The following is a 26,830-nucleotide window of genomic DNA, read 5'->3' as shown; positions in this document are numbered from 1 at the left end:
ATCCTAGGAATCCTAACCTTACTCCATGAGTAACTCTTGGATTCGCACCAATGCAAGTATTTGCGCCATATTTTATGGTAGATTTTCCTGGTAACAGGCTTCCTAGCCTGGATTAAGGTATCAATCACTGACTCCGAGAATCCACGCTTTGATAGAATCAAGCGTTCAATCTCCATGCAGTCAGCTTCAGAGAAATTAGATTTGGATGTTTGAAAGGACCCTGCACCAGAAGGTCCTGTCTCAGAGGTAGAGACCATGGTGGACAGGACGACATGTCCACTAGGTCTGCATACCAGGTCCTGCGTGGCCACGCAGGCGCTATCAGAATCACCGATGCTCTCTCCTGTTTGATCCTGGCAATCAATCGAGGAAGCATCGGGAAGGGTGGAAACACATAAGCCATGTTGAATGCCCAAGGTGCTGTCAGAGCATCTATCAGAACTGCTCCCGGGTCTCTGGACCTGGATCCGTAACAAGGAAGTTTGGCGTTCTGGCGAGACGCCATGAGATCCAGATCTGGTTTGCCCCAACGCCGAAGTATTTGGGCAAAGACCTTCAGATGAAGTTCCCACTCCCCCGGATGAAAAGTCTGGTGACTTAAAAAATCCGCTTCCCAGTTCTCCACGCCTGGGATGTGGATCGCTGATAGGTGGCAAGAGTGAGACTCTGCCCAGTGAATTATCTTTGAGACTTCCATCATCGCTAGGGAACTCCTTGTCCCTCCCTGATGGTTGATGTAAGCCACAGTCATGATTAGTTATAGAAACCAAATTTTTACAGTAAATGCATTAATTTAGCAAGGATTGCACCCACTAGCAAATGGATGATTAACCCCTTAATACCAAAAAAACGGATAACAAATAAAAACATAATTTATGCTTACCTGATAAATTCCTTTCTTCTGTAGTGTGATCAGTCCACGGGTCATCATTACTTGTGGGATATTAACTGCTCCCCTACAGGAAGTGCAAGAGGATTCACCCAGCAGAGTTGCTATATAGCTCCTCCCCTCTACGTCACCTCCAGTCATTCGACCAAGGACCAACGAGAAAGGAGAAGCCAAGGGTGTAGTGGTGACTGGAGTATAATTTAAAAAATATTTACCTGCCTTAAAAAACAGGGCGGGCCGTGGACTGATCACACTACAGAAGAAAGGAATTTATCAGGTAAGCATAAATTATGTTTTCTTCTGTTAAGTGTGATCAGTCCACGGGTCATCATTACTTGTGGGATACCAATACCAAAGCAAAAGTACACGGATGACGGGAGGGATAGGCAGGCTCTTTATACAGAAGGAACCACTGCCTGAAGAACCTTTCTCCCAAAAATAGCCTCCGAGGAAGCAAAAGTGTCAAATTTGTAAAATTTGGAAAAAGTATGAAGCGAAGACCAAGTTGCAGCCTTGCAAATCTGTTCAACAGAGGCCTCATTCTTAAAGGCCCAAGTGGAAGCCACAGCTCTAGTGGAATGAGCTGTAATTCTTTCAGGAGGCTGCTGTCCAGCAGTCTCATAAGCTAAACGAATTATGCTACGAAGCCAAAAAGAGAGAGAGGTAGCAGAAGCTTTTTGACCTCTCCTCTGACCAGAGTAAACGACAAACAGGGAAGACGTTTGTCGAAAATCTTTAGTTGCCTGTAAATAAAATTTAAGGGCACGAACTACATCCAGATTGTGCAAAAGACGTTCCTTCCTCGAAGAAGGATTTGGGCACAAGGAAGGAACAACAATCTCCTGATTGATATTCCTGTTAGTGACTACCTTAGGTAAGAACCCAGGCTTAGTACGCAGAACTACCTTATCCGAGTGAAAAATCAAATAAGGAGAATCACAATGTAAGGCTGATAACTCAGAGACTCTTCGAGCCGAGGAAATAGCCATTAAAAATAGAACTTTCCAAGATAACAACTTTATATCAATGGAATGAAGGGGTTCAAACGGAACACCCTGTAAAACGTTAAGAACAAGGTTTAAACTCCATGGTGGAGCCACAGCTTTAAACACAGGTTTAATCCTGGCCAAAGCCTGACAAAAAGCCTGAACGTCTGGAACTTCTGACAGACGCTTGTGTAACAGAATGGACAGAGCTGAGATCTGTCCCTTTAAGGAACTAGCGGATAACCCCTTTTCTAAACCTTCTTGTAGAAAAGACAATATCCTAGGAATCCTAACCTTACTCCAAGAGTAACCTTTGGATTCGCACCAATATAGGTATTTACGCCATATTTTATGGTAAATCTTTCTGGTAACAGGCTTCCTAGCCTGTATTAAGGTATCAATAACTGACTCAGAAAAACCACGCTTTGATAAGATCAAGCGTTCAATTTCCAAGCAGTCAGCTTCAGAGAAGTTAGATTTTGATGTTTGAAAGGACCCTGAATCAGAAGGTCCTGTTTCAGAGGTAACGACCAAGGTGGACAGAATGACATGTCCACCAGATCTGTATACCAAGTCCTGCGTGGCCATGCAGGCGCTATTAGAATCACTGATGCTTTCTCCTGTTTGATTCTGGCAATCAATCGAGGAAGCATCGGGAAAGGTGGAAACACATGAGCCATCCTGAAGGTCCATGGTGCTGTCAAGGCATCTATCAGGACTGCTCCCGGATCCCTGGATCTGGACCCGTAGCGCGGAAGCTTGGCGTTCTGTCGAGACGCCATGAGATCTATCTCTGGTTTGCCCCAACGTCGAAGTATTTGGGCAAAGACCTCTGGATGAAGTTCCCACTCCCCCGGATGAAAAGTCTGACGACTTAAGAAATCCGCCTCCCAGTTCTCCACTCCCGGGATGTGGATTGCAGACAGGTGGCAAGAGTGAGACTCTGCCCAGCGAATTATCTTCGATACTTCCATCATTGCTAGGGAGCTTCTTGTCCCTCCCTGATGGTTGATATAAGCTACAGTCGTGATGTTGTCCGACTGGAACCTGATGAACCCCCGAGTTGCTAACTGGGGCCAAGCCAGAAGAGCATTGAGGACTGCTCTCAATTCCAGAATGTTTATTGGAAGAAGACTCTCCTCCTGATTCCATAGTCCCTGAGCCTTCAGAGAATTCCAGACAGCGCCCCAACCTAGTAGGCTGGCGTCTGTTGTTACAATTGACCAGTCTGGCCTGCTGAATGGCATTCCCCTGGACAGATGTGGCCGATAAAGCCACCATAGAAGAGAATTTCTGGTCTCTTGAATGGAATGAAGGACACGGCATGCACTTTGAAGTTTTGTTAACCTGTCCTCTGTCAGGTAAATCTTCATTTCTACAGAATCTATCAGAGTCCCCAGGAAGGGAACTCTTGTGAGTGGAAAGAGAGAACTTTTCTCTTCGTTCACTTTCCATCCATGCGACCTTAGAAATGCCAGTACTATCTCTGTATGAGATTTGGCAGTTTGAAAGCTTGAAGCTTGTATCAGTATGTCGTCTAAGTACGGAGCTACTGAAATTCCTCGCGGTCTTAGTACCGCCAGAAGAGTGCCCAGAACCTTTGTGAAGATTCTTGGAGCCGTAGCCAGTCCGAATGGAAGAGCTACAAACTGGTAATGCCTGTCTAAAAAGGCAAACCTTAGATACCGGTAATGACTTCTGTGAATCGGTATGTGAAGGTAAGCATCCTTTAAATCCACTGTGGTCAAGTACTGACCCTCTTGGATCATGGGCAAAATTGTTCGAATAGTTTCCATCTTGAACGATGGAACTCTTAGGAATTTGTTTAGGATCTTTAAATCCAAGATTGGCCTGAAGGTTCCCTCTTTTTTGGGAACTACAAACAGATTTGAGTAAAACCCTTGTCCTTGTTCCAACCGCGGAACTGGATGGATCACTCCCATTAATAAAAGATCTTGTACGCAGCGTAGAAACGCTTCCTTCTTTGTTAGGTTTGTTGACAACCTTGACAGATGAAATCTCCCTCTTGGGGGAGAGGATTTGAAGTCCAGAAGGTATCCCTGAATCCCTGAGATATGATCCCTAACGCCCAGGGATCCTGAACATCTCTTGCCCAAGCCTGGGCGAAGAGGGAAAGTCTGCCCCCCACTAGATCCGGTCCCGGATCGGGGGCCCTCAATTCATGCTGTCTTAGGGGCAGCAGCAGGTTTTCTGGCCTGTTTGCCCCTGTTCCAGGACTGGTTAGGTTTCCAGCCTTGTCTGTAGCGAGCAACAGCTCCTTCCTGTTTTGGTGCAGAGGAAGTTGATGCTGCTCCTGCTTTGAAATTACGAAAGGAACGAAAATTGGACTGTCTAGCCTTGGCTTTGGCCTTGTCCTGAGGCAGGGCATGACCTTTACCTCCTGTAATGTCATCAATAATCTCTTTCAAGCCGGGCCCGAATAAGGTCTGCCCTTTGAAAGGAATATTAAGCAATTTAGATTTAGACGTAACATCAGCTGACCAGGATTTTAGCCACAGAGCTCTGCGTGCCTGAATGGCGAATCCTGAATTTTTAGCCGCAAGTTTAGTTAAATGTACTACGGCATCTGAAATAAATGAATTAGCTAACTTAAGGAATTTAAGTTTGTGTGTGATGTCATCTAGTGTGGATGATTGAAGTGTCTCTTCCAGAGACTCAAACCAAAATGCTGCTGCAGCCGTGACAGGCGCAATACATGCAAGAGGTTGCAATATAAACCCTTGTTGAACAAACATTTTCTTAAGGTAACCCTCTAATTTTTTATCCATTGGATCTGAAAAAGCACAGCTATCCTCCACTGGGATAGTGGTACGCTTAGCTAAAGTAGAAACTGCTCCCTCCACCTTAGGGACCATTTGCCATAAGTCCCGTGTGGCGGCGTCTATTGGAAACATTTTTCTGAATATAGGAGGGGGTGAGAAAGGCACACCGGGTCTATCCCACTCCTTAGTAACAATGTCAGTAAGTCTCTTAGGTATAGGAAAAACGTCAGTACTCGTCGGTACCGCAAAATATTTATCCAACCTACACATTTTTTCTGGGATTGCAACTGTGTTACAATCATTCAGAGCCGCTAATACCTCCCCTAGTAACACACGGAGGTTCTCAAAATTTAAAATTTGAAATGTCTGAGTCCAGTTTATTTGGATCAGAACCGTCACCCACAGAATGAAGCTCTCCGTCTTCATGTTCTGCAAACTGTGACGCAGTATCAGACATGGCCCTTGCATTATCAGCGCACTCTGTTCTCATCCCAGAGTGATCACGTTTACCTCTTAGTTCTGGTAGTTTAGCCAAAACTTCAGTCATAACAGTAGCCATATCTTGTAATGTGATTTGTAATGGCCGCCCAGATGCACTCGGCGCTACAATATCACGCACCTCCTGAGCGGGAGATGCAGGTACTGACACGTGAGGCGAGTTAGTCGGCATAACTCTCCCCTCGTTGTTTGGTGAAATATGTTCAATTTGTACAGATTGACTATTTTTTAAAGTAGCATCAATACATTTAGTACATAAATTTCTATTGGGCTCCACTTTGGCATTAACACATATAGCACAGAGATATTCCTCTGAATCAGACATGTTTAACACACTAGCAAATAAACAGCAACTTGGAAATACTTTTCAAAGTAATTTACAAATAATATGAAAACGAACTGTGCCTTTAAGAAGCACAGAAAAATATTATAACAGATAAAATAATTAAGTTATAGCATCAATCTTTGTCAGAATATACAGTTTTAGCAAAGGATTGTTCCCCTCAGCAAATGATAACTAACCCAGGCAGCAGAAAAAAAAAAAAAAAAAAAAATACACAAATAAACGTTTTTTATATCACAGTCAATACAATCAGCACAGCTCTGCTGTATGATTACTTCCCTCAAAAAAGACTCTTGAGATCCCTGAACTCTGTAGAGATGAACCGGAACATGCAGGAAGAAAATGAACCTCTGACTGAGTTTTTCTAATGCATAGTGAAAGCACCAAAATGGCCCCTCCCCCACACACATAACAGTGAGAGGGATCAGTGAACTGCTCTAATTTAAATCAAAACTATTGCCAAGTGGAAAAAAAGTGCCCAAAACATTTTTTCACCCAGTACCTCAGAGAAAAAAACGTTTTTACATGCCAGCAAAAAAACATTTTACCTCAATAATTAATTGTCATTTAAAACCTATTGCAAGTCCCTGCAAAATAGGTTAAGTCTATGTATACAGTTTAAAAGCCAGAGAAGTACCATTTCCCAGAAAACTGAAGTGTAAAATATACATACATGACAGCCTGATATCAGCTACATCTACTGCATTAAAGGCTGAGTTTACATTATAACGGTATGGCAGGATTTTCTCATCAATTCCATGTCAGAAAATAATAAGCTGCTACATACCTCTTTGCAGATTAATCTGCCTGCTGTCCCCTGATCTGAAGTTTACCTCTCCTCAGATGGCCGAGAAACAGCAATATGATCTTAACTACTCCGGCTAAAATCATAGAAAAACTCAGGTAGATTCTTCTTCAAATTCTACCAGAGAAGGAATAACACACTCCGGTGCTATTATAAAATAACAAACTTTTGATTGAAGATATAAAAACTAAATATATCACCATAGTCCTCTCACACATCCTATCTAGTCGTTGGGTGCAAGAGAATGACTGGGGGTGACGTAGAGGGGAGGAGCTATATAGCAACTCTGCTGGGTGAATCCTCTTGCACTTCCTGTAGGGGAGCAGTTAATATCCCACAAGTAATGATGACCCGTGGACTGATCACACTTAACAGAAGAAATATATACGTTTTTATCACAGTCAAAGCACAGTCTCACAGGACTGCTGTGAGTGATTACCTCCCTCAAAACTAGTTTTGGAGACCCCTGAGCTCTGTAGAGACGTCCTGGATCATGCAGGGAGAACAAGGAAGACTTGTGACTGAATTTCTACTGCGTAGAAAAGCGCCAAAAAAGGCCCCTCCCACTCATAATACAACAGTGGGGAAGCTCAATAAACTGATTTTATTTAAAAAAACGACAGCCAAGTGGAAATTAATGCCCATAAAATTTTTCACCAAGTACCTCAGAGCTAAAACGATTAACAAGCCAGTAAACGTTTTAAATATAAATACATGAAAAGTTATAAAAAAGCCTGTTGCTAGTCGCTTTTACTGCAGAAAGGCTATAAGTTATATGTATACAGTATTTCCTTAGTGAAGTGCCATTCCCCAGAAATACTTCAGTGCCAACATACATACATAACAGCCTGATACCAGTTGCTACTACTGCATTTAAGGCTGTACTTACATTTTATCGGTATTAGCAGTATTTTCACAGTCAATTCTATTCCTTAGAAAATAATATACTGCAACATACCTCTTTGCAGGTGAACCCTGCCTGCTGTCCCCTGTTCTGAAGTTACCTCGCTCCTCAGAATGGCCGAGAACAGCAAATGGATCTTAGTTACGTACGCTAAGATCATACACAAACTCAGGTAGATTCTTCTGCTAATGCTGCCTGAGAAAAAACAACACACTCCGGTGCCGTTTAAAATAACAAACTTTTGATTGAAGAATAAAAACTAAGCTTTAATAACCACTGTCCTCTCACACATCCTATCTATTAGTTAGGTGCAAGAGAATGACTGGGTATGACGTAGAGGGGAGGAGCTATATAGCAGCTCTGCTTGGGTGATCCTCTTGCACTTCCTGTTAGGGAGGAGTTATAATCCCATAAGTAATGGATGACCCGTGGACTGACTACACTTAACAGGAGAAATAAAAAACATTTACTAAGTGCCAAGTCTGTCTCACACTGTGCATAGTGGTTTAGTACACACTCAGAAATCCTCTCAAATGCTAATGCTTTACACCTTGTAATGACATTTCCCACACTCAATAGCACTCTGCTGTAGCACCCTCTGGTGGCTGCCCAAAACTTTTTTTTTATTTTTTAAATTATAGTTGTGCTTGCCTCATGGGGCCCCCTGGCCCAGTGGGCCCCTGACAGGAGTCACCCCTGTCACCCCCTGATGGCGGCCCTACCGCCTATGTTTATAGCGCTGCAGAATCTGTTGGCGCTCTATCAATACCTGATAATAATAATACTACTTTTGGAGATCCCGATGGTCGTATTAAAATCAATGTACATAACAGAACCACATTTCAGAAGATGATGGGGACAATCAACAACATTGAAACAGTTGTTATAATCCTACACGTATTAACATGGCATTAGATTAAGAATCAGGCCTAACGTTACAATGTTTACAGAGTTGGTTAAATGTACATATATCCACATTCGTTATTTTTTCTGCCAAATATGAAAGTCAAGGACATTGTCATTTTATGGGGACTTAAAACTTTACAACATCTGATTTTGTGAATTCCCTTTCAAATGTTAATTGTTCAATGTATAATTGTTATGTTTATGAAAAGAATAGTTTATAAAGCGATGTGCTAACCCTTTCTGTTACACTATGAGGCTTAGCAAAGGGGTGGACTGTAAGTATTAATATGTAAAATGTGTGAATACATTTAAAGAGAGGTCAGTTTGTCCTTCTGACTATTTTAGCACTAGGCATGATGTAATGCTGAGGTGGTCAAGAAAGCATAATAATAGAAGAGAACATATATGGTTATTTGGAAATGACTGAGCTGCAAAAGCTTGTTTGGGATGTTGCCAACTATACCTTGGACCTGATGTAAAACAATTTTTACCGTAGTAAAGTTTTCCCCCCAATCTTAACAGTATTGTACATGCTCAGTTTGGGTTATAATCTACACAGTCATTTTTTTATTACCTGATGTGGACTGGGGGTGGGCTTTAGACTGGGCAAACACTTCAAGAGACTAAAGTCTATTGGTCTATGGATTAGGCTGAAGTTATATTAGTGGAACTATAAGCTATAAGCAGCACACCAGGAGTCATGGAGATGCCATTTGCGGGCCTCTCTACATGCTGGTCCCTCGGTCCAGGTCCTATTTGCCTGGCTGATCAGTCCGCCCCTGTTGTCAATATTGTTTTGTCAGTGGTTTTAAAGGTAAATAACTCAGTAATAACAAAGGGGATATTTGAGCTGCCTCTCCAGAGAAGGGTAACATCAGCACATACTCTATAACTTCTAGGCCTCCCACAGATGAACAAATGGGGTAATATAATTTTATTTACTATTTTTCTTGTTACTTTGTTTTCTCTCGCCTAGATTTAGAGTTCTGCGGTAGCCGTCAAAACCAGCGTTAGGGGGTCCTAACGCTGGTTTTTACCGCCCGCTGGTATTTAGAGTCAGTCATTAAAGGGTCTAACGCTCACTTTGCAGCCGCGACTTTTCCATACCGCAGATCCCCCTACGCCAATTGCGTATCCTATCTTTTCAATGGGATCTTTCTAACGCCGGTATTTAAAGTCTTGGATGAAGTGAGCGTTAGAAATCTAACGACAAAACTCCAGCCGCAGAAAAAAACAGGAGTTAAGAGCTTTCTGGGCTAACGCCGGTTCATAAAGCTCTTAACTACTGTGCTCTACAGTACACTAACACCCATAAACTACCTATGTACCCCTAAACCGAGGTCCCCCCACATCGCCGCCACTGTATTAATTTTTTTTAACCCCTAATCTGCCGACCGCACACTGCCGCCACCTACATTATCCCTATGTACCCCTAATCTGCTGCCCCTAACACCGCCGACCCCTATATTATATTTATTAACCCCTAATCTGCCCCCCCAACGTCGCTGCTACCTTACCTACAATTATTAACCCCTAATCTGCCAACCGGACCTCACCGCTACTATAATAAAGTTATTAACCCCTAATCCACCTCACTGCCGCCTCACTAACCCTATAATAAATAGTATTAACCCCTAATCTGTCCTCCCTAACATCGCCGACACCTAACTTCAAGTATTAACCCCTAATCTACCGACCGGACCTCACCGCTACTCTAATAAATGGATTAACCCTTAAAGCTAACTCTAACCCTAACCCTAACACCCCCCTAAGTTAAATATAATTTAAATCTAACTAAATAAATTAACTCTTATTAAATAAATTATTCCTATTTAAAGCTAAATACTTACCTGTAAAATAAACCCTAATATAGCTACAATATAACGAATAATTACATTGTAGCTATTTTAGGATTTATATTTATTTTACAGGCAACTTTGTAATTATTTTAACTAGGTACAATAGCTATTAAATAGTTAAGAACTATTTAATAGCTACCTAGTTAAAATAAGTACAAAATTACCTGTAAAATAAATCCTAACCTAAGTTACAATTAAACCTAACACTACACTATCAATAAATTAATTAAATAAAATACCTACAATTAAATTTAACACTACACTATCAATAAATTAATTACATACAAATCCCTACAAATAAATACAATTAAATAAACTAACTAAAGTACAAAAAATAAAAAAGCTAAGTTACAAAAAATAAAAAAATTAATTACAAACATAATAAAAATATTACAACAATTTTAAGCTAATTACACCTACTCTAAGCCCCCTAATAAAATAACAAAGCACCCCAAAATAAAAAAAATGCCCTACCCTATTCTAAAATTAAAATAGATAAGCTCTTTTACCTTACCAGCCCTTAAAAGGGCCTTTTGCGGGGCATGCCCCAAATAATTCAGCTCTTTTGCCTGTAAAAATAAACACAATACCCCCCCCCCAACATTACAACCCACCACCCACATACCCCTAATCTAACCCAAACCCCCCTTAAATAAACCTAACACTAAGCCCCTGAAGATCTTCCTACCTTATCTTCACCACACCGGGTATGACCGATCCGTCCAGGCTCCGAAATCTTCATCCAAGCCCAAGCGGGGGCTGGAGATCCATCATCCGGCTGAAGTCTTCTATCAAGCGGCTGAAGAAGTCCAGAAGAGGCTCCAAAGTCTTCATCCTCTCCGGGCAGAAGAGGAGATCCGGACCGGCAACCATCTTCATCCAAGTGGCATCTTCTATCTTCATCCGATGATGAGCGGCTCCATCTTGAAGACCTCCGGTGCGGATCCATCCTCTTCTTCCGACGTCCTAAGTCCGAATGATTGGATCAGCCAATCGGATTGAACTTGAATCTGATTGGCTGATTCCATCAGCCAATCAGAATTTTCCTACCTTAATTCCGATTGGCTGATAGAATCCTATCAGCCAATCGGAATTCGAGGGACGCCATCTTGGATGACGTCATTTAAAGGAACCTTCATTCGGACTTAGGACGTCGGAAGAAGAAGATGGATCCGCGCCGGAGGTCTTCAAGATGGAGCCGCTCGTCATCGGATGAAGATAGAAGATGCCACTTGGATGAAGATGGTTGCCGGTCCGGATCTCCTCTTCTGCCCGGATAGGATGAAGACTTTGGAGCCTCTTCTGGACTTCTTCAGCCGCTTGATAGAAGACTTCAGCCGGATGATGGATCTCCAGCCCCCGCTTGGGCTTGGATGAAGATTTCGGAGCCTGGACGGATCGGTCATACCCGGTGTGGTGAAGATAAGGTAGGAAGATCTTCAGGGGCTTAGTGTTAGGTTTATTTAAGGGGGGTTTGGGTTTATTTTTACAGGAAAAAAAGCTGAATTATTTGGGGCATGCCCCGCAAAAGGCCCTTTTAAGGGCTGGTAAGGTAAAAGAGCTTTTCTATTTTAATTTTAGAATAGGGTAGGGCATTTTTTTATTTTGGGGGGCTTTGTTATTTTATTAGGGGGCTTAGAGTAGGTGTAATTAGCTTAAAATTGTTGTAATATTTTTAATATGTTTGTAAATATTTTTTTTTTTTGTAACAGTTCTTTTTTATTTTTTGTACTTTAGTTAGTTTATTTAATTGTATTTATTTGTAGGTATTGTATTTAATTAATTTATTGATAGTGTAGTGTTAGGTTTAATTGTAATTTAGGTTAGGATTTATTTTACAGGTAATTTTGTAATTATTTTAACTAGGTAACTATTAAATAGTTCTTAACTATTTAATAGCTATTGTACCTGGTTAAAATAAATACAAAGTTGCCTGTAAAATAAATATTAATCCTAAAATAGCTACAATATAATTATAATTTATATTGTAGCTATATTAGGATTTATTTTACAGGTAAGTATTTAGCTTTAAATAGGAATAATTTATTTAATAAGAGTTAAATTATTTAGTTAGATTTAAATTATATTTAATTTAGGGGGGTGTTAGTGTTAGGGTTAGACTTAGCTTTAGGGGTTAATCCATTTATTAAAGTAGCGGCGAGGTCCGGTCGGCAGATTAGGGGTTAATAATTGAAGTTAGGTGTCGGCGATGTTAGGGAGGGCAGATTAGGGGTTAATACTATTTATTATAGGGTTTTTGAGGCGGGAGTGAGGCAGATTAGGGGTTAATAACTTTATTATAGTAGCAGTGAGGTCCGGTCGGCAGATTAGGGGTTAATAATTGTAGGTAGGTGGCGGCGACGTTGGGGGCGGCAGATTAGGGGTTAATAAATATAATATAGGGGTCGGCGGTGTTAGGGGCAGCAGATTAGGGGTACATAGGGATACCGTAGGTTGCGGCGGTGTACGGAGCGGCAGATGAGGGGTTAATTGTATAATGCAGGGGTCAGCGATAGCGGGGTTGGCAGATTAGGGGTTAATAAGTGTAAGGTTAGGGGTGTTTAGACTCGGTGTTCATGTTAGGGTGTTAGGTGCAGACTTAGGAAGTGTTTCCCCATAGGAAACAATGGGGACGCGTTAGGAGCTGAACGCTGCTTTTTTGCAGGTGTTAGGTTTTTTTTCAGCTCAAAATGCCCCATTGTTTCCTAGGGGGAAATCGTGCACGAGCACGTTTTTTAAGCTGGCCGTGTCCGTAAGCACCGCTGGTATTTAGAGTTGCAGTGTCTGTAAATTATGCTCTACGCTCCCTTTTTGGAGCCTAACGCAGCCATTCTGTGAACTCTAAATACCAGCGGTATTTAAAAGGTGCGGGGGGAAAAAAACATGCGTAGCTAACGCACCCCTTTGGCCGCAGAACTCTAAATCTAGCCATCTGTGTTTTAACCTTAATAAGCAATAATAAGTTAATCTTGTTATTTATCTTTCTTTAATAAATGTGTGACTATTTATGAAAGTATTGTCATTTGTTCTTAGAGGGTTTTATCAAATATAAGAAGATTTATATAAATCTGTTTGCACAAGGCTCATTATTAATATAATTATTAATTTTGTGTTGAGTAGCTTATTACAATAGGATCAGATTGCATTTAAGTGTATTTTGTTACAAACTGAATATGGCAATAACATGACTGTGCCTGCACATGCCAGATGCACACTCCCTTGCAAGTCCTGGGACTAGTATCTCTGTAATAGCTTATGTGTACTCCGTAGGATGGATCGCAACTGCAGATGTATAAAGTATATTTTGTATCACCACGACAAATGAGCTATTAGATCAGCATAGACCATGTAGTCTTAGGTGAAGCAATAATACATTTTAATTTGGATGCTGTTAGTACAGGCACAGCAAGTCCCTTCACAACACTGTATTCCCAGAACTGTTAATGTAGCACAGTATGGTGAAATTAGCGTTGTCTGGTATAGGAGTATAGGATCTTCCTATGTTTGGTTATACAAGTAAATTAAATGAGAACAGATAAACGTTCTTGCCTGAAGCTGCTTCGTGTCCCAACAATCTGGAGGAATAGTTAGAGTTATAGGAGAACTGGAATCTGTGGACTAGTGTGTAAAAATATTTAACGTGACTTCCCTTTTGCTGTTGGTAATTCAGTGAACTTAGCCGCAATATGCAGGAGGATAAGTTCAAGCGGCGTAGGCTTAGAGTCAGCTGTGAGCTGGGGGAGGAGCTCGGATATCGATCTTGTTGGTTTACAGCTTAGGTAAGAAGCCGATAATAAAAGTCGTTAGTTTCGAAGTTCCCCCTTTGTTCAGTGGAGCACAGAGATCCCAGAGATATACTGCATCAGTTTCGTGAGCTTCAACATTTGGGTATTATATCCCTTTAATGTTTCTTGATAAATTGATTTAATAGTGTTAAAAATGTAGAGTAGAGGGAAAAGACAGATTAAGGTTTAGTCCTGTTTGGGTGTCAGGCAACTGTGAATTAACTTTCACATGCCCACATCCAGTATTTGAGACACCTATACTACTGCTTGATATTTATGAAAGGGTTATTGTACTGTGACAAATAGTGTAAATATTTCATCATTTAAATTTTTTTTTCTTCATATTAATTCATATTGTCACAGTTATGTCACCATTAACAATGTCCTATACAATAGGATGCATAAATAAGGAAAAATAGGTGCACTTCATTTTGTCAACTAAAAATGTGACCTGATTATGTACTGTAATTACACTAATGGACATATTAAAGCGGTAAAGCGATATTTGTGCTCCACTTGGTAATAACAGCGCATGCAAATGTACGCTGGCATTATGAGTTAGATGCATTGTGAAAATGACCTTGCTCACAAGACCGCACTTCCATAGGCTGAAATGAGAACATCAATCTCACTGTTTTTTTGCGAATTTGCCCGTTTGTGGGTGCACAATAAGTTAGCGTTCCACTTGTAATCTATCCCTACGTTAGCATTAATCCACAGCCTGACATTTCTCAACTTACCTACCTTTTTTTTTTTAATTCACTCACAAATTAAATTACATTATACAATGAAAGCTTACTTGAAGATTTCACTTGGAAAATATATAAAAAGGGTGACGATTAGTCTTCGAAAACATAAAAACTAGCCTTTTTTTCAATGTTTATTGCACAAAATATAAAATCTATTTATATTAAAATATGCAATTAATTTGTGATTTGGATGAATTAAAGGGACAGTCTAGTCAAAATTAAACTTTCATGATTCAGATAGGGCATGCAATTTTACTTTCCAATTTACTTTTATCATCAAATTTGCTTTGGTATTCTCTTGGTATTCTTTGTACAAAGCTAAACCTAGGTAGGCTCATATGCTAATTTCTAAGCCCTTGAAGGCTGCCTCCTATCTCAGTGCATTTGGACAGTTGTTTCACAGCTATACAGTGCTAGTTCATGTGTGCCATATAGATAACATTGTGCTCATGCCTGTGGATTCACCAAGGAGTCAGCACAGATTGGCTAAAATGGATGCCTGTCAAAATAATTGAAATAAGGGGGCAGTCTGCAGATGCTTAGATACAGAGTAATCACAGAGGTAAAACGTGTATTATTATAACTGTGTTGTTTCTGCAAAACTGGGGAATGGGTAATAAAGGGATTATCTATTTTTGAATAATAAACCTTCTGGAGTAGACTGCCTCTTTTTAAGTTACATTTCTAAATAACAGAAATGTTATAATATTGCAAAGTATTACACTTCCCTCACTCGGATACTTTTTAACATTACCCAGTTGGCAAAAGTTTCTGTGGAGAACATGGTTTATAGATAGAAAGATAGATATAGACAGAAACATAGATATATAGCTATAGATAGATAGATATACATAGATAGATACAGATAGATAGATAGATAGATAGATAGATAGATAGATAGACAGATAGATATAGATAGATAGATAGATAGATAGATAGATAGATAGATAGATAGATACAGATAGATAGATAGATGATAGATAGATAGATAGATAGATAGATAGATAGATACAGATATATATATATATATATATATATATTGAGAGATAGATAGATAGATAGATAGATAGATAGATAGATAGATAGAGAAAAAAATTGAAGAGCATTAGAATATTTAAATGCAATTTATTAAATTAGAATATATTGGCTTACACACGGAAGCTGCTATAAAATATTATAAAAAATACCCTCCTTAAAGCTATAATAAACCATGTTTACTTTTCAACAACCTAAAATGCAAAAAGCAAGTACAAATGACACAGCTCTCCCGTGTATTAGATACACAATCTTGCAGTACTAGTGCAGATTATGAGGAGGACATACTGACCTTTACTGCGCTTTGGTTTCTTTGAGTACATTCTAAAATAAGTGGCTCATATTTCCTTATCAGGGTATCCCAGCCGCTTTCACTTGCTGAGTTGCTGCTATAGCCAGAGGTAAAAGAATAGGCAGGTTTAGCCACTGAATCAGTGGAGCAGAAAAACTCTGTTTCCCCGTCAGTATTCATCTTAAAGAATTTATCTTTATCAGTGTTTTGCCAGGCTGGTGGTGCACTTTCAATATTTGAGTTACTATTCCAAGGTGAAAACTTGAAATTGTTACAGGAAAACCCATCAATAAAATAGTCTTGTGGCCCTTGATGAGTGCTATTTGTGGGTCCTGACGATGCATTTTCTAGTGGAGTTTGTTCAGAGTCTGGAAATGTTGCCTTGTTTTTCATTTCACTGTCCAGTGACTGCTGAATGAAACTAAAGCTGGACTTAAAAGCACCAATTAGAGGAGATGTCTGCTCATCACAAGAGCGAGATGTTGTCTTCTGACCCAAGACACTCATATTATTTGTTTTAATCCCTTTTGCATAATCAGGATCTTTATTCATTTTCTCCGGAATAATTTGTCTACACAATTGGATAGAATTTGTCTGGCCAGATGATGTTTCTATAGTTCCTGGTGATGCAGTGTAGTCAAATGGCTTCCTAAAACATTCTTCAAAGTTTCCAAAATGTATTATATTATTGGTAACTTTTAGGGAAGTGTCAGTGATACAGGACATAGAGTTAGATTCTGTTCTCTGAAGTTTGTTCTGGACACGGTTTTTGCAGGGCTTTTTGTTCTTTCCAAGCAGGCTTGAGAGAAGTTTTCCTGTCTCAAGAGACTGTAACTCTATATCCCATCGGGCTTCTGTTCTCAGATATCCTGGTTTCTTTGTTGGGATTCTTTTGTGACAACATAACTCTAATGAATTATCTGCAGAAAACAAACAGAGCATTTAAAAAAATATATAAATATATGTTTTACTATGCAGGACTTTATATAAAGCTAGTTTGAAATCATAAAGCAAATGGTTATTTTGATTATTTTTTAAGTGAAAAATAGATTTACTGATACTAATACAACTTATTTTACACAGTTCAAAAACACTAATGCATGAAAATTATGTTTTCAGATTTTAAAACAGAAATACATTGCCTAAACTTTATTTAAATTATGTTTATTTGGTCTACATTTTGGTCTAGCATTTGTTAATACAAAAAAAAATGTTTAGTACACTGTCAGTATAAATTTGCAGTAGGCAAATTGTATTTGGTCTGTGATTAGTTTTGCAACTTCTGAACACCACACTCAGCTTGTTTTAATGTGTATTTTTAAAAATGTTCATAGTCTACATTTTATGTTCAATTATGCTTTCTAAACAGGAATATTGAATACATCAAAAGCAGATTTGTATACATTTAATTGTAAATCTAAAAAATACATTAATTTAGCTTGAAAAACAAATGAAACAAAGTATTCTTTAAAGGGGCAACAAATGAGTAATTAGAAATTGTTGTAAAGTTAGTTTAGGTAGTATTTGTCTGCTACATTTTAATCATTACTGGGGTTACTACATAGGGTCCTTGGGCATCATAAAACCCCCTGGCTTCTGTTTGCCCCTCTTAGGGCCAGGTTACAAGTGGTGCACTAACAGTTATGCACAAATGAAAAGTGGTTTGTCTCAGGTGTTTGCACGCAACTTAAAAGTAAACGCAATCACTTAAACCCAATTGAAGCTAACGCATGTCGGGATTAGAGCTCTGGTTAGCTGTTTCACAAAACAAAAAAGTGTCACAAAACACATGAAAAATACATAACATAGCACATGTTCACTCATAATAATGCTAGCTAATAAATTATTTAAAAATATATATAAATATTGCACAAAAAGTTATAAGGGCTCAAAAATATGAGGTCTCAGGTGATAGTAAAAAAAGGGCTTTAACACTGACATACATACATGTACGTATAAATATGAATATGTATGTGTGTGTATGTGTATATATATATATATATATATATATATATATATACATAGAGAAATGCACTCACAGGAACGAACAACCAGCTCAATACCATTGTTAGCCTGTTCTATGGCGATTTACCATCTGGGTGCAACTTCTTTTAGCCCAGCAATGCTTTTCACAGAGTAAAACTTTCCTGTAGTATATCAGTCTGATCCCGCCTATTACGGTCAGTCCAGCACCGAAATACCAGGCAATTCTTCTCTGAACACGGAACACAGCAACCCCAGACGATCGTTTCCGCCTTCATTGGGCCTCGTCAGTGAGGTGTAGCCACATTCCTCTAAGCACACTGAGCAAGGAGTCCACGTCTGGTTGCCCCTTTTTCCCTTAGGGAGACTAAATATAAATATATATATATATATATATATATATATATATATATATATATATATTAAAGAGTCCAGTCTACAGACCAACCTACCAGATGCCAGCTGCCTGGGTGCAAAAATGCAATGTAATATTCCCACAAACGAATGCACTCACAGGACTTGCACAAAACTTCTTCAGCATCATGCTGAAGAAGGAGTTTGTATCTCCGAAAACGTTCCATTAAACTTTGTTTTGTTTTGTGCAAGTCCTGTGAGTGCATTCATTTGTGGGAATATATATATACAGGTGAAACTCGAAAAATTAGAATATCGTGCAAAAGTTTATTTATTTCACTAATGCAACTCAAAAGGTGAAACTAATATATGAGATAGACTCATTACATACAAAGCAAGATAGTTCAAGCCGTGATTTGTCATAACTGTGATGATTATGGCTTACAGCTCATAAAAACCCCAAATCCACAATCTCAGAAAATTAGAATATTGTGGAAAGGTGCAATATTCTAGGCTCAAAGTGTCCCACTCTAATCAGCTAATTAAGCCATTACACCTGCAAAGGGTTCCTGAGCCTTTAAATGGTCTCTCAGTCTGGTTCAGTAGGAATCACAATCATTGGAAAGACTGCTGACCTGACAGTTGTGCAGAAAACCATCATTGACACCCTCCATAAGGAGGGAAAGCCTCAAAAGGTAATTGCAAAATAAATTGGATGTTCCCAAAGTGCTGTATCAAAGCACATTAATAGAAAGTTATGTGGAAGGGAAAAGTGTGGAAGAAAAAGGTGCACAAGCAGCAGGGATGACCGCAGACTGGAGAGGATTGTCAGGAAAAGGCCATTCAAAAGTGTTGGGGACTTTCACAAGCAGTGGACTGAGGCTGGAGTCAGTGCATCAAGAGCCACCACACACAGACGGATCCTGGACATCGGCTTCAAATGTTGTATTCCTCTTGTCAAGCCACTCCTGAACAACAGACAACGTCAGAAGCGTCTTACCTGGGCTAAAGAAAAACAGACCTGGTCTGTTGCTCAATGGTCCAAAGTCCTCTTTTCTGATGAGAGCAAATATCAGCGTCCAGTGTGAAGTTTTTACAGTCTGTGTTGATTTGGGGAGCCATGTCATCTGCTGGTGTTGGTCCACTGTGCTTCATTAAGACCAGGGTCAACGCAGCCATCTACCAGGAGATTTTAGAGCACTTCATGCTTCCTTCCGCAGACGAGCTCTATGGGGATGCTGACTTCCTTTTCCAGCAGGACTTGGCACCTGCCCACACTGCCAAAAGCACCAAAACCTGGTTCAATGACCGTGGGATTACTGTGCTTGATTGGCCAGCAAACTCGCCTGACCTGAACCCCATAGAGAATCTATGGGGCATTGCCAAGAGAAGGATGAGAGACATGAGACCAAACAATGCAGAAGAGCTGAAGGCCGCTATTGAAGCATCCTGGTCTTCCATAACACCTCAGCAGTGCCACAGGCTGATAGCCTCCATGTCACGCCGCAATGAGGCAGTATTGCTGCAAAAGGAGCCCAAACCAAGTACTGAGTACATACAGTGTGCATGCTTATACTTTTCAGAGGTCCGATATTGTTCTATGTACAATCCTTGTTTTATTGATTGCATGTAATATTCTAATTTTCTGAGATTGTGGATTTGGGGTTTTCGTGAGCTGTAAGCCATAATCATCACAATTATGACAAATCATGGTTTGAACTATCTTGCTTTGCATATAATGAGTCTATCTCATATATTAGTTTCACCTTTTAAGTTGCATTAGTGAAATAAATTAACTTTTGCACGATATTCTAATTTTTCGAGTTTCACCTGTATAAACAGAATAGTTGAGGAATAGGGGCCTATCTATCAAGCTCCAAAAGTCCACCAGACTTTGTTAAATAGAGGCCATAGGATCCGGTGTAAATCCCACTGTATACACAACAATACAAGCCAGCACAAGAGATTCAAAGTAGCACCTTTAATGATTCAAAAACATTCCTCAACTTTTCTCATGTTTGGATTTGCTAAGGCCATGCACAGAGTGACTGGTGATGCTGGTGAGTGCTGATCTCTTTGTATATTTTATATACAAATATATAATTGTGTGTGTGTGTGTGTGTATATATATATATATATATATATATATATATATATACTGTATATATATATATATATATATATATATATATATATATATATATATATGTGTGTGTGTAAATGGGGGAATATTTTGCACACAAGCAGGGTTTTTCCCCAACATTTTTTGCTCCATTGACTTCTATCGGGGAAGTCGATATCACATTCGATATCTTAACGTCATCTTTTTGTGCACATTGGGTTAGAGCACAAGGGAAAATGTTTTACTTTTAACTTGTAATACAAGCGTTTCCCAACACGCACAAAAAGCTTACTTCTAACAGAGTTAGCCCGAGAGTGGGAGCGTTAAATACTTAATAAGCTACATACATAGTAGGTAGCACAGATGCACAGCCAGTAGCATGCACTGCATTTACTGACTGAGCAGACAGCTTATAGTTCCACCAATATAACTTCAGCCTCATCCATAGACCAATAGACTCACTTTAGTCTCTTGAAGTGTTTACCCAGTCTGAAGCCCACCCCCAGTCCATATCAGGTAATAAAAAAAATGACTGTGTAGATTATAACCCAAACTGAGCATGTACAATACTGTTAAGATTGGGGGGAAAACTTGGCTACGGTAAAAATTGTTTTACAACAGGTCCAAGGTAGAATTTATTGTTTGGAATACTACTGTTATAATGTCATCATATAACATATAATGGGTGTCATTGTGCCACAAAAAAACCTTGTGATAAATGGGTTATCAGGAGGTTTATGAAACCACAAGAAAAGCAACCATGTGATGCACTTAACATAGAAATAACTTATAGGAAAGGAAAACATGGATCAGTGGAGCTGGAAATTAGATGAAAATAATTACTTATTTGAAATTCAGACTACTTGCTTTTGCATTGTCTCTTTATTACATAGTAACATAGCAGATGAGGTTGAAAAAAGTCGAGTTCAACCTACACAAATCTAAAATACTTACAAAAAGCTCCAGTTAAGCTTAAATAACCCCACTAAAAGGTGACCCATTTAATACTAGCAATCATATCCATGAATTTTGTTTCTAGACAGAAATGTATCCAAACAATTTATAAATGTATCTAGGGTATTGGCATTCACTACCTCCTTTGGTAATGAGTTCCACAATTTTATTGCTCTTACAGTGAAAAAACATTTCCATTTCAGGAGATTAAATCTCCTTTCCTTCAACCTTAAAATGTGACCTCTTGTCACAAACAATTTTCTTGGAATAAACAGAGCTTCTGCCATCTCTGTATATGGGCCTTAAATATATTTATATAAAGTAATCATGTCACCTCTCAAGCGCCTTTTTTCTAAAGAAAACAGACCCAGTTTGGCTAGCCTCTCTTCATAGCTTAAATTCTCCATTCCCCTTATTAGCTTTGTGGCACTTCTCTGAACTTTTTCTAGTTCAGCAATATCTTTTTTTGCGATCGGTTCCCAGAACTGCACTTCATACTCAAGGTGAGGTCTTACCAGGGATTTATATAGTGACAGAATTATGCTTTCCTCCCTTGAATCAATGCCTGTCACACGGCGCCCTGCTCTAGCCGTTGCTAGGGACGCTGCGTCTCCTTCCCTGTCCGTTGCCAGGGGCAGTGTCGGCTCAGATGCGTGCGGTGCTGACTACATCGCCGCACGCTACTGATGACGGTCAGACCTCAGTGGCGCAAATCCTGTGCCTATTTAAACTTTCCACAAATGATCTGTCACTGCCCAAGTATAGGTGTTACTTTGTGTACTCCTGGGTGTGACAGATCGTTCTTTCTAAGTGCCTAAATACTGTTACTGAACCTGCCTGTCTGACTACTTTACCTACCTTAACCCTCAATCTGCTGGACTGCTTTACTGTTGCCAAACCCTGCCTGCCTGACCATTCTAGTGGTTTATCCTTGGACTGCTTTGCAGTTGCGAGACCCTGCCTGCCTGACCATTCTAGTGGTTCATCCTTGGACTGCTCTGCTGTTGCCGCTGGGGACTGTCCTGCCTGTGGTGAGTGCCGCCTTCCTCATCTCACTAACTTTCTCTGCTCTGGGATATTCCCTATCATTCCAGCTCGACGCCGGGATAACAAGACTACTGGCTGAGTTTGATCTGATAGAGGAGTATCCCACGAGCGTTACAATGCTTCTTTTAATACAAGCTAGTATCTTATTAGCCTTTGTAGCCGCTGCCCTGCATTGTGCACCCATCTTTAGCTTGTTATCTATTACTACTCCCAAATCCCTTTCCTCCTCTGTTTGGCTAAGTCTTGTCCCATTTAAAAAATACGTTGCCTCCTTATTTTTTACTTCCAAAATGTAGAACCTTGCATTTTCCCGTATTAAATCTCATTTTCCATTTACCTGCCATACTTCTAATTTTGCAGATTCCTTTGTAATGAAAGTTCATCCTGCTCTGACCTAATGACCTTACTTAACTTAGTATCATCTGCAAAAATAGAGATGTTGCTATTTAATCCTTGCTCCAAGTCATTTATAAAAATATTAAAAAGAACAGGGCCCAGAACTGATCCCTGTGGGACTCCACTGATTACCTTTGTCCAATCTGAGTATGATCCATTCACTACTACTCCCTATCTTTTATCCAGGTTTTTATCCATGAGCTAACAATTTCAGCTATTCCCAGTCCCTTAATTTTGTGCATTAATCTCTCATGCGGCACGCACTGTATCAAATGCCTTTGCAAAATCTAAGTATATCACATCAACTGATTCCCCTTTATCTATATTTTTACTTACTTGCTCATAGAATCTAGTTAGATTAGTTTGACATGATCTATTTCTCATAAAACCATGCTGATTTGAACTCAGTATCTTGTTTACACGAATGTGCTCATCAATATAATCCCTTATAATCCCTTCAAATATCTTCCCCACTATTGATGTCAGACTAACTGGTCTATAGCTTCCTGGATCATCCCTGCTTCCCTTTTTGAAGAGTGGCACCACATCAGCTTTACGCCAATCCTGGGGTACCATGCCGGAGGATAATGAGTTTTGAAAAATTAAGAGTAGAGGTTTGTCTATAACAAGTTCCCTTAACACCCTTGGGTGTATTCCATCCATATTCCATTACGCATATGTTGATTATGCAATTTTACTGTATTTTATTGTATCTTAAACAGTAACATTTGTAATATGTGAATATGTATCTGTGAATAGATGTAACCTAACAAAAGCCATCTGAAAATATTATTTCCAACTAATATTAAGCATCAGTTTAATGAGAGCCGACATATCTCTTTCGACAAGACCTGTGCTATTACTGGCTTAAAAACCCCTCAAGGACACATCCATGTCGTTAAGGGGTTAAACACTGCTATTTAAAAAAAAAAAAAAACAATGAAAGAGAATGTTGAAATGTATGAAGCACAGACTTACTTTCTACGCGAACAAAAATTAAAACAAACAGAGATTAAACTAAAATTTGTTTCAGAAATAGATTTAAAATGTATGTGAACTTTATTCCTTATTGTAGTCAAACTGGAAAGTGCTGTAAAAGTTAATAAAACACACACTCTCTAATACAACACACATACTCTCATATAACACACACACAAACTCATACAACACACACACAACACGCACTCTCATACAACACACACACTCTCATACAACACAAACACACCAGACACACTCTCATACAACACACACACCACACACACTCTCATACAACACACACACACCACACACACTCTCATACAACACACACACACAACACACACACCCTCATATAACACACACACACAACACACACACTCTCATACAACACAAACACACCACACACACTCTCATACAACACACACACCACACACACTCTCATACAACACACACACACCACACACACTCTCATACAACACACACACACAACACACACACCCTCATATAACACACACACAACACACACACTCTCATACAACACACCCACCACATACTATCTCATACAACACACACACCACACACTCTCTCATACAACACACACACCACACACACTCTCATACAACACACACACACACAACACACATACTCTCATACAACACATACACTCTCATACAACACACACACAATACACACACTCTCATACAACACACAACACACACACACACACAACACATACACTCTCATACAACATACACACTCTCTCATACAACACACTTTCTCTCATACAACACACACACCACACACACTTTCATACAACACACACACTCTCATACAACACACACACTCTCATACAACACACACACAATACACACACTCTCATACAACACACACACAACACACACACTCATACAACACACACACTCTCTCATACAACACACACACCACACACTCTCTCATACAACACACACACAACACACACTCTCATACAACACACATACTATCCTATAACACACACCACACACACTCTCCTACAATACACACAAGTCACGACCAAGTAAACATGTTTCTGCACCCATGGTTGGATGAACCCTGCATAGGAATATGTAATTGATTCACAAATGTTTTTAATTGTTTATTTATGTATTCATTAACTTGTGCCTTTAAGGTAATTATTATTGTTGCTCTTCTTTTTAAACAGATTATTAGAAGAACTCAAATAAAAGGGTGTAAAACCAAAAATGTCTCTTGATTCAGATAGAGGACTCCATTTATTAAGCAGCGGATGCTGCTTCGGAGCCCCATCGTTTCAGGCTCACCTGAAACGGAAGTTAAGAAGCAGCGATCATAAAAGCGTTGGTCCTTAACATGTCCGCCACCTTTTGGGATGATTGAAAGCCCCTGCTAGCGACTGATTGCCCGCCATTGAGCTTGTGCAATGTTAAATGCCGACAGCGTATCCCATTGGCATTTAGCAAGGTCTAGCGGACATGATTCGCTGTAATAGACTATTAATAAATCTACCCCTCTAGAAGATTACTCCTGACACGCAAGAGGAAGCTGTAATTGCACACTATATACTAAGACCCAGGGACATTGCTACCCACTTGCACTAATAAAGTGTAGAAGATAGCACATTATATAGGTGTGGGGACCTCTCTCTCTCTCCTTTTCCCACTCAGGGGGTCTGAGTGGGTCATATACAACAATCCTTATACCGTCTGTGTCCAGTGGTGACAATTGTCCAGAGGAGGCACCCACAACCTATCCCCTGCCAGCTTACTTAAGGCTTTATTCTTCCAATGAGGGATTTGAAATACATCATGTCTGCTCACTAAATCAATCTGGCCCTTCCCTCCCAGGGAACCTGCATGGATGTTTCACATTATATTTGACACACAGGTTATGTAAAAGTGGATTAAGCCTTCCATACCACGGAGACCCCTGATGAGATTTAGGAATATCTTCTAGTTCCTGATTGCATACCACCATGCCGCAGAACCCTAAAAAGAAAACAGTCACCTCTTCTTCTGTTAATAAGTCAGTAGCAGACCATTTTAAAGTTAAGATGTTACTAGATATCACAGTGACAGAAATGGATCAAGAACTACAGCATGAAGAATGTCAGGCTCCCTTAGACTCAAGTCAACAACCTCATATGACAATGGAAGATTCTGCCGCCGCTGAAATAGTGGATACTTTGACACAGCAGCTAAATGCCTTACAAGACTCTCTAACTAAAGCCATCAGACGGTCAGTGGCTGAGCTGCGGAGAGATATTGGAGCCATTAGTGAGCGTACTGAGGCCTTGGAATGCAAACAAGAAGACCTAGCAATCGAACAAGCTAATCTCATGAATCATTTGCAGAACCTAGTAGACCACATTGATTCTCTAGAGGCGAAGATAGCAGATTTGGAGGACCGATCCCACCACAATAATGTGAGATTCAGAGGATTACCAGAAGATGTCCTCAATACAGACCTAGAAGCCTTTATTGTTAAATACTGCCATCACCTACACCCTCCAAAGTTCCAGGTGGAATACATGATTGACCGAGTGCATAGGATCACGAAAGGGAAAAATGTCTGATCGCTCTCATGGATTACCCTGGCAACAAAGTAATGGAATAGAGATCTAGGTCGAATATTCACAGAACAAGAATTTGAAAAAGCTTTAATCTTAACAAAAAAGAGTCTTTATTGCATTACGGTCCTACTCAAATGACACAGGACCCCTATTAGGCCCAACAAGATGTTCCCGACATCTCCATTATGCTGGCAAATGTACGGGGAAATCGGTTCTGACTTCTCACATATTTGGTGGGATTGCCCGAAGCTGACTCACTTATGGCAAGAGATCACGGCTTTACTTAACTCACTTAACATCACCTCTAACCTCACTCCAGCATATGCTTTGTTACATATATTGAATGACACAATCCCAAAAACATTAAGGAGACTAATGATCTATATTTTGGCTGCGGTTAAGCTATGCATAGCACAGGAATGGAAAAAGCCAGATCCCCCACAAATATCCAAGATCCATGGATTGATAGATTACATGGCCAATATGGAGAAATATTTTTACAAATCCCAAGACAGGTTGGAAATTTACTGGAAAATTTGGGACCCATGGCTACACAGATATATATAGACTTACACTTA

General features: G+C 39.7%; 1 protein-coding gene across 1 annotated transcript in view; it reads right to left on the bottom strand.

Moving 5' to 3' along the window:
* Positions 1 to 26,830, bottom strand: part of DISC1 (DISC1 scaffold protein) — an 831,610-nt gene that overhangs the window by 770,668 nt on the left and 34,112 nt on the right. The window contains exon 2 of the mRNA XM_053712267.1: positions 15,835 to 16,754. Within this exon, the coding sequence (XP_053568242.1) occupies positions 15,835 to 16,754 (920 nt within the window). The remainder of the gene's footprint in view (positions 1 to 15,834; positions 16,755 to 26,830) is intronic.

The sequence above is a fragment of the Bombina bombina genome, chromosome 4, assembly GCF_027579735.1.
Source record: "Bombina bombina isolate aBomBom1 chromosome 4, aBomBom1.pri, whole genome shotgun sequence".
Classification (NCBI taxonomy): Eukaryota; Metazoa; Chordata; class Amphibia; order Anura; family Bombinatoridae; genus Bombina; species Bombina bombina.
Note: the sequence above shows the minus strand (reverse complement) of the source record. Positions and strands in the feature narration are given on the sequence as shown.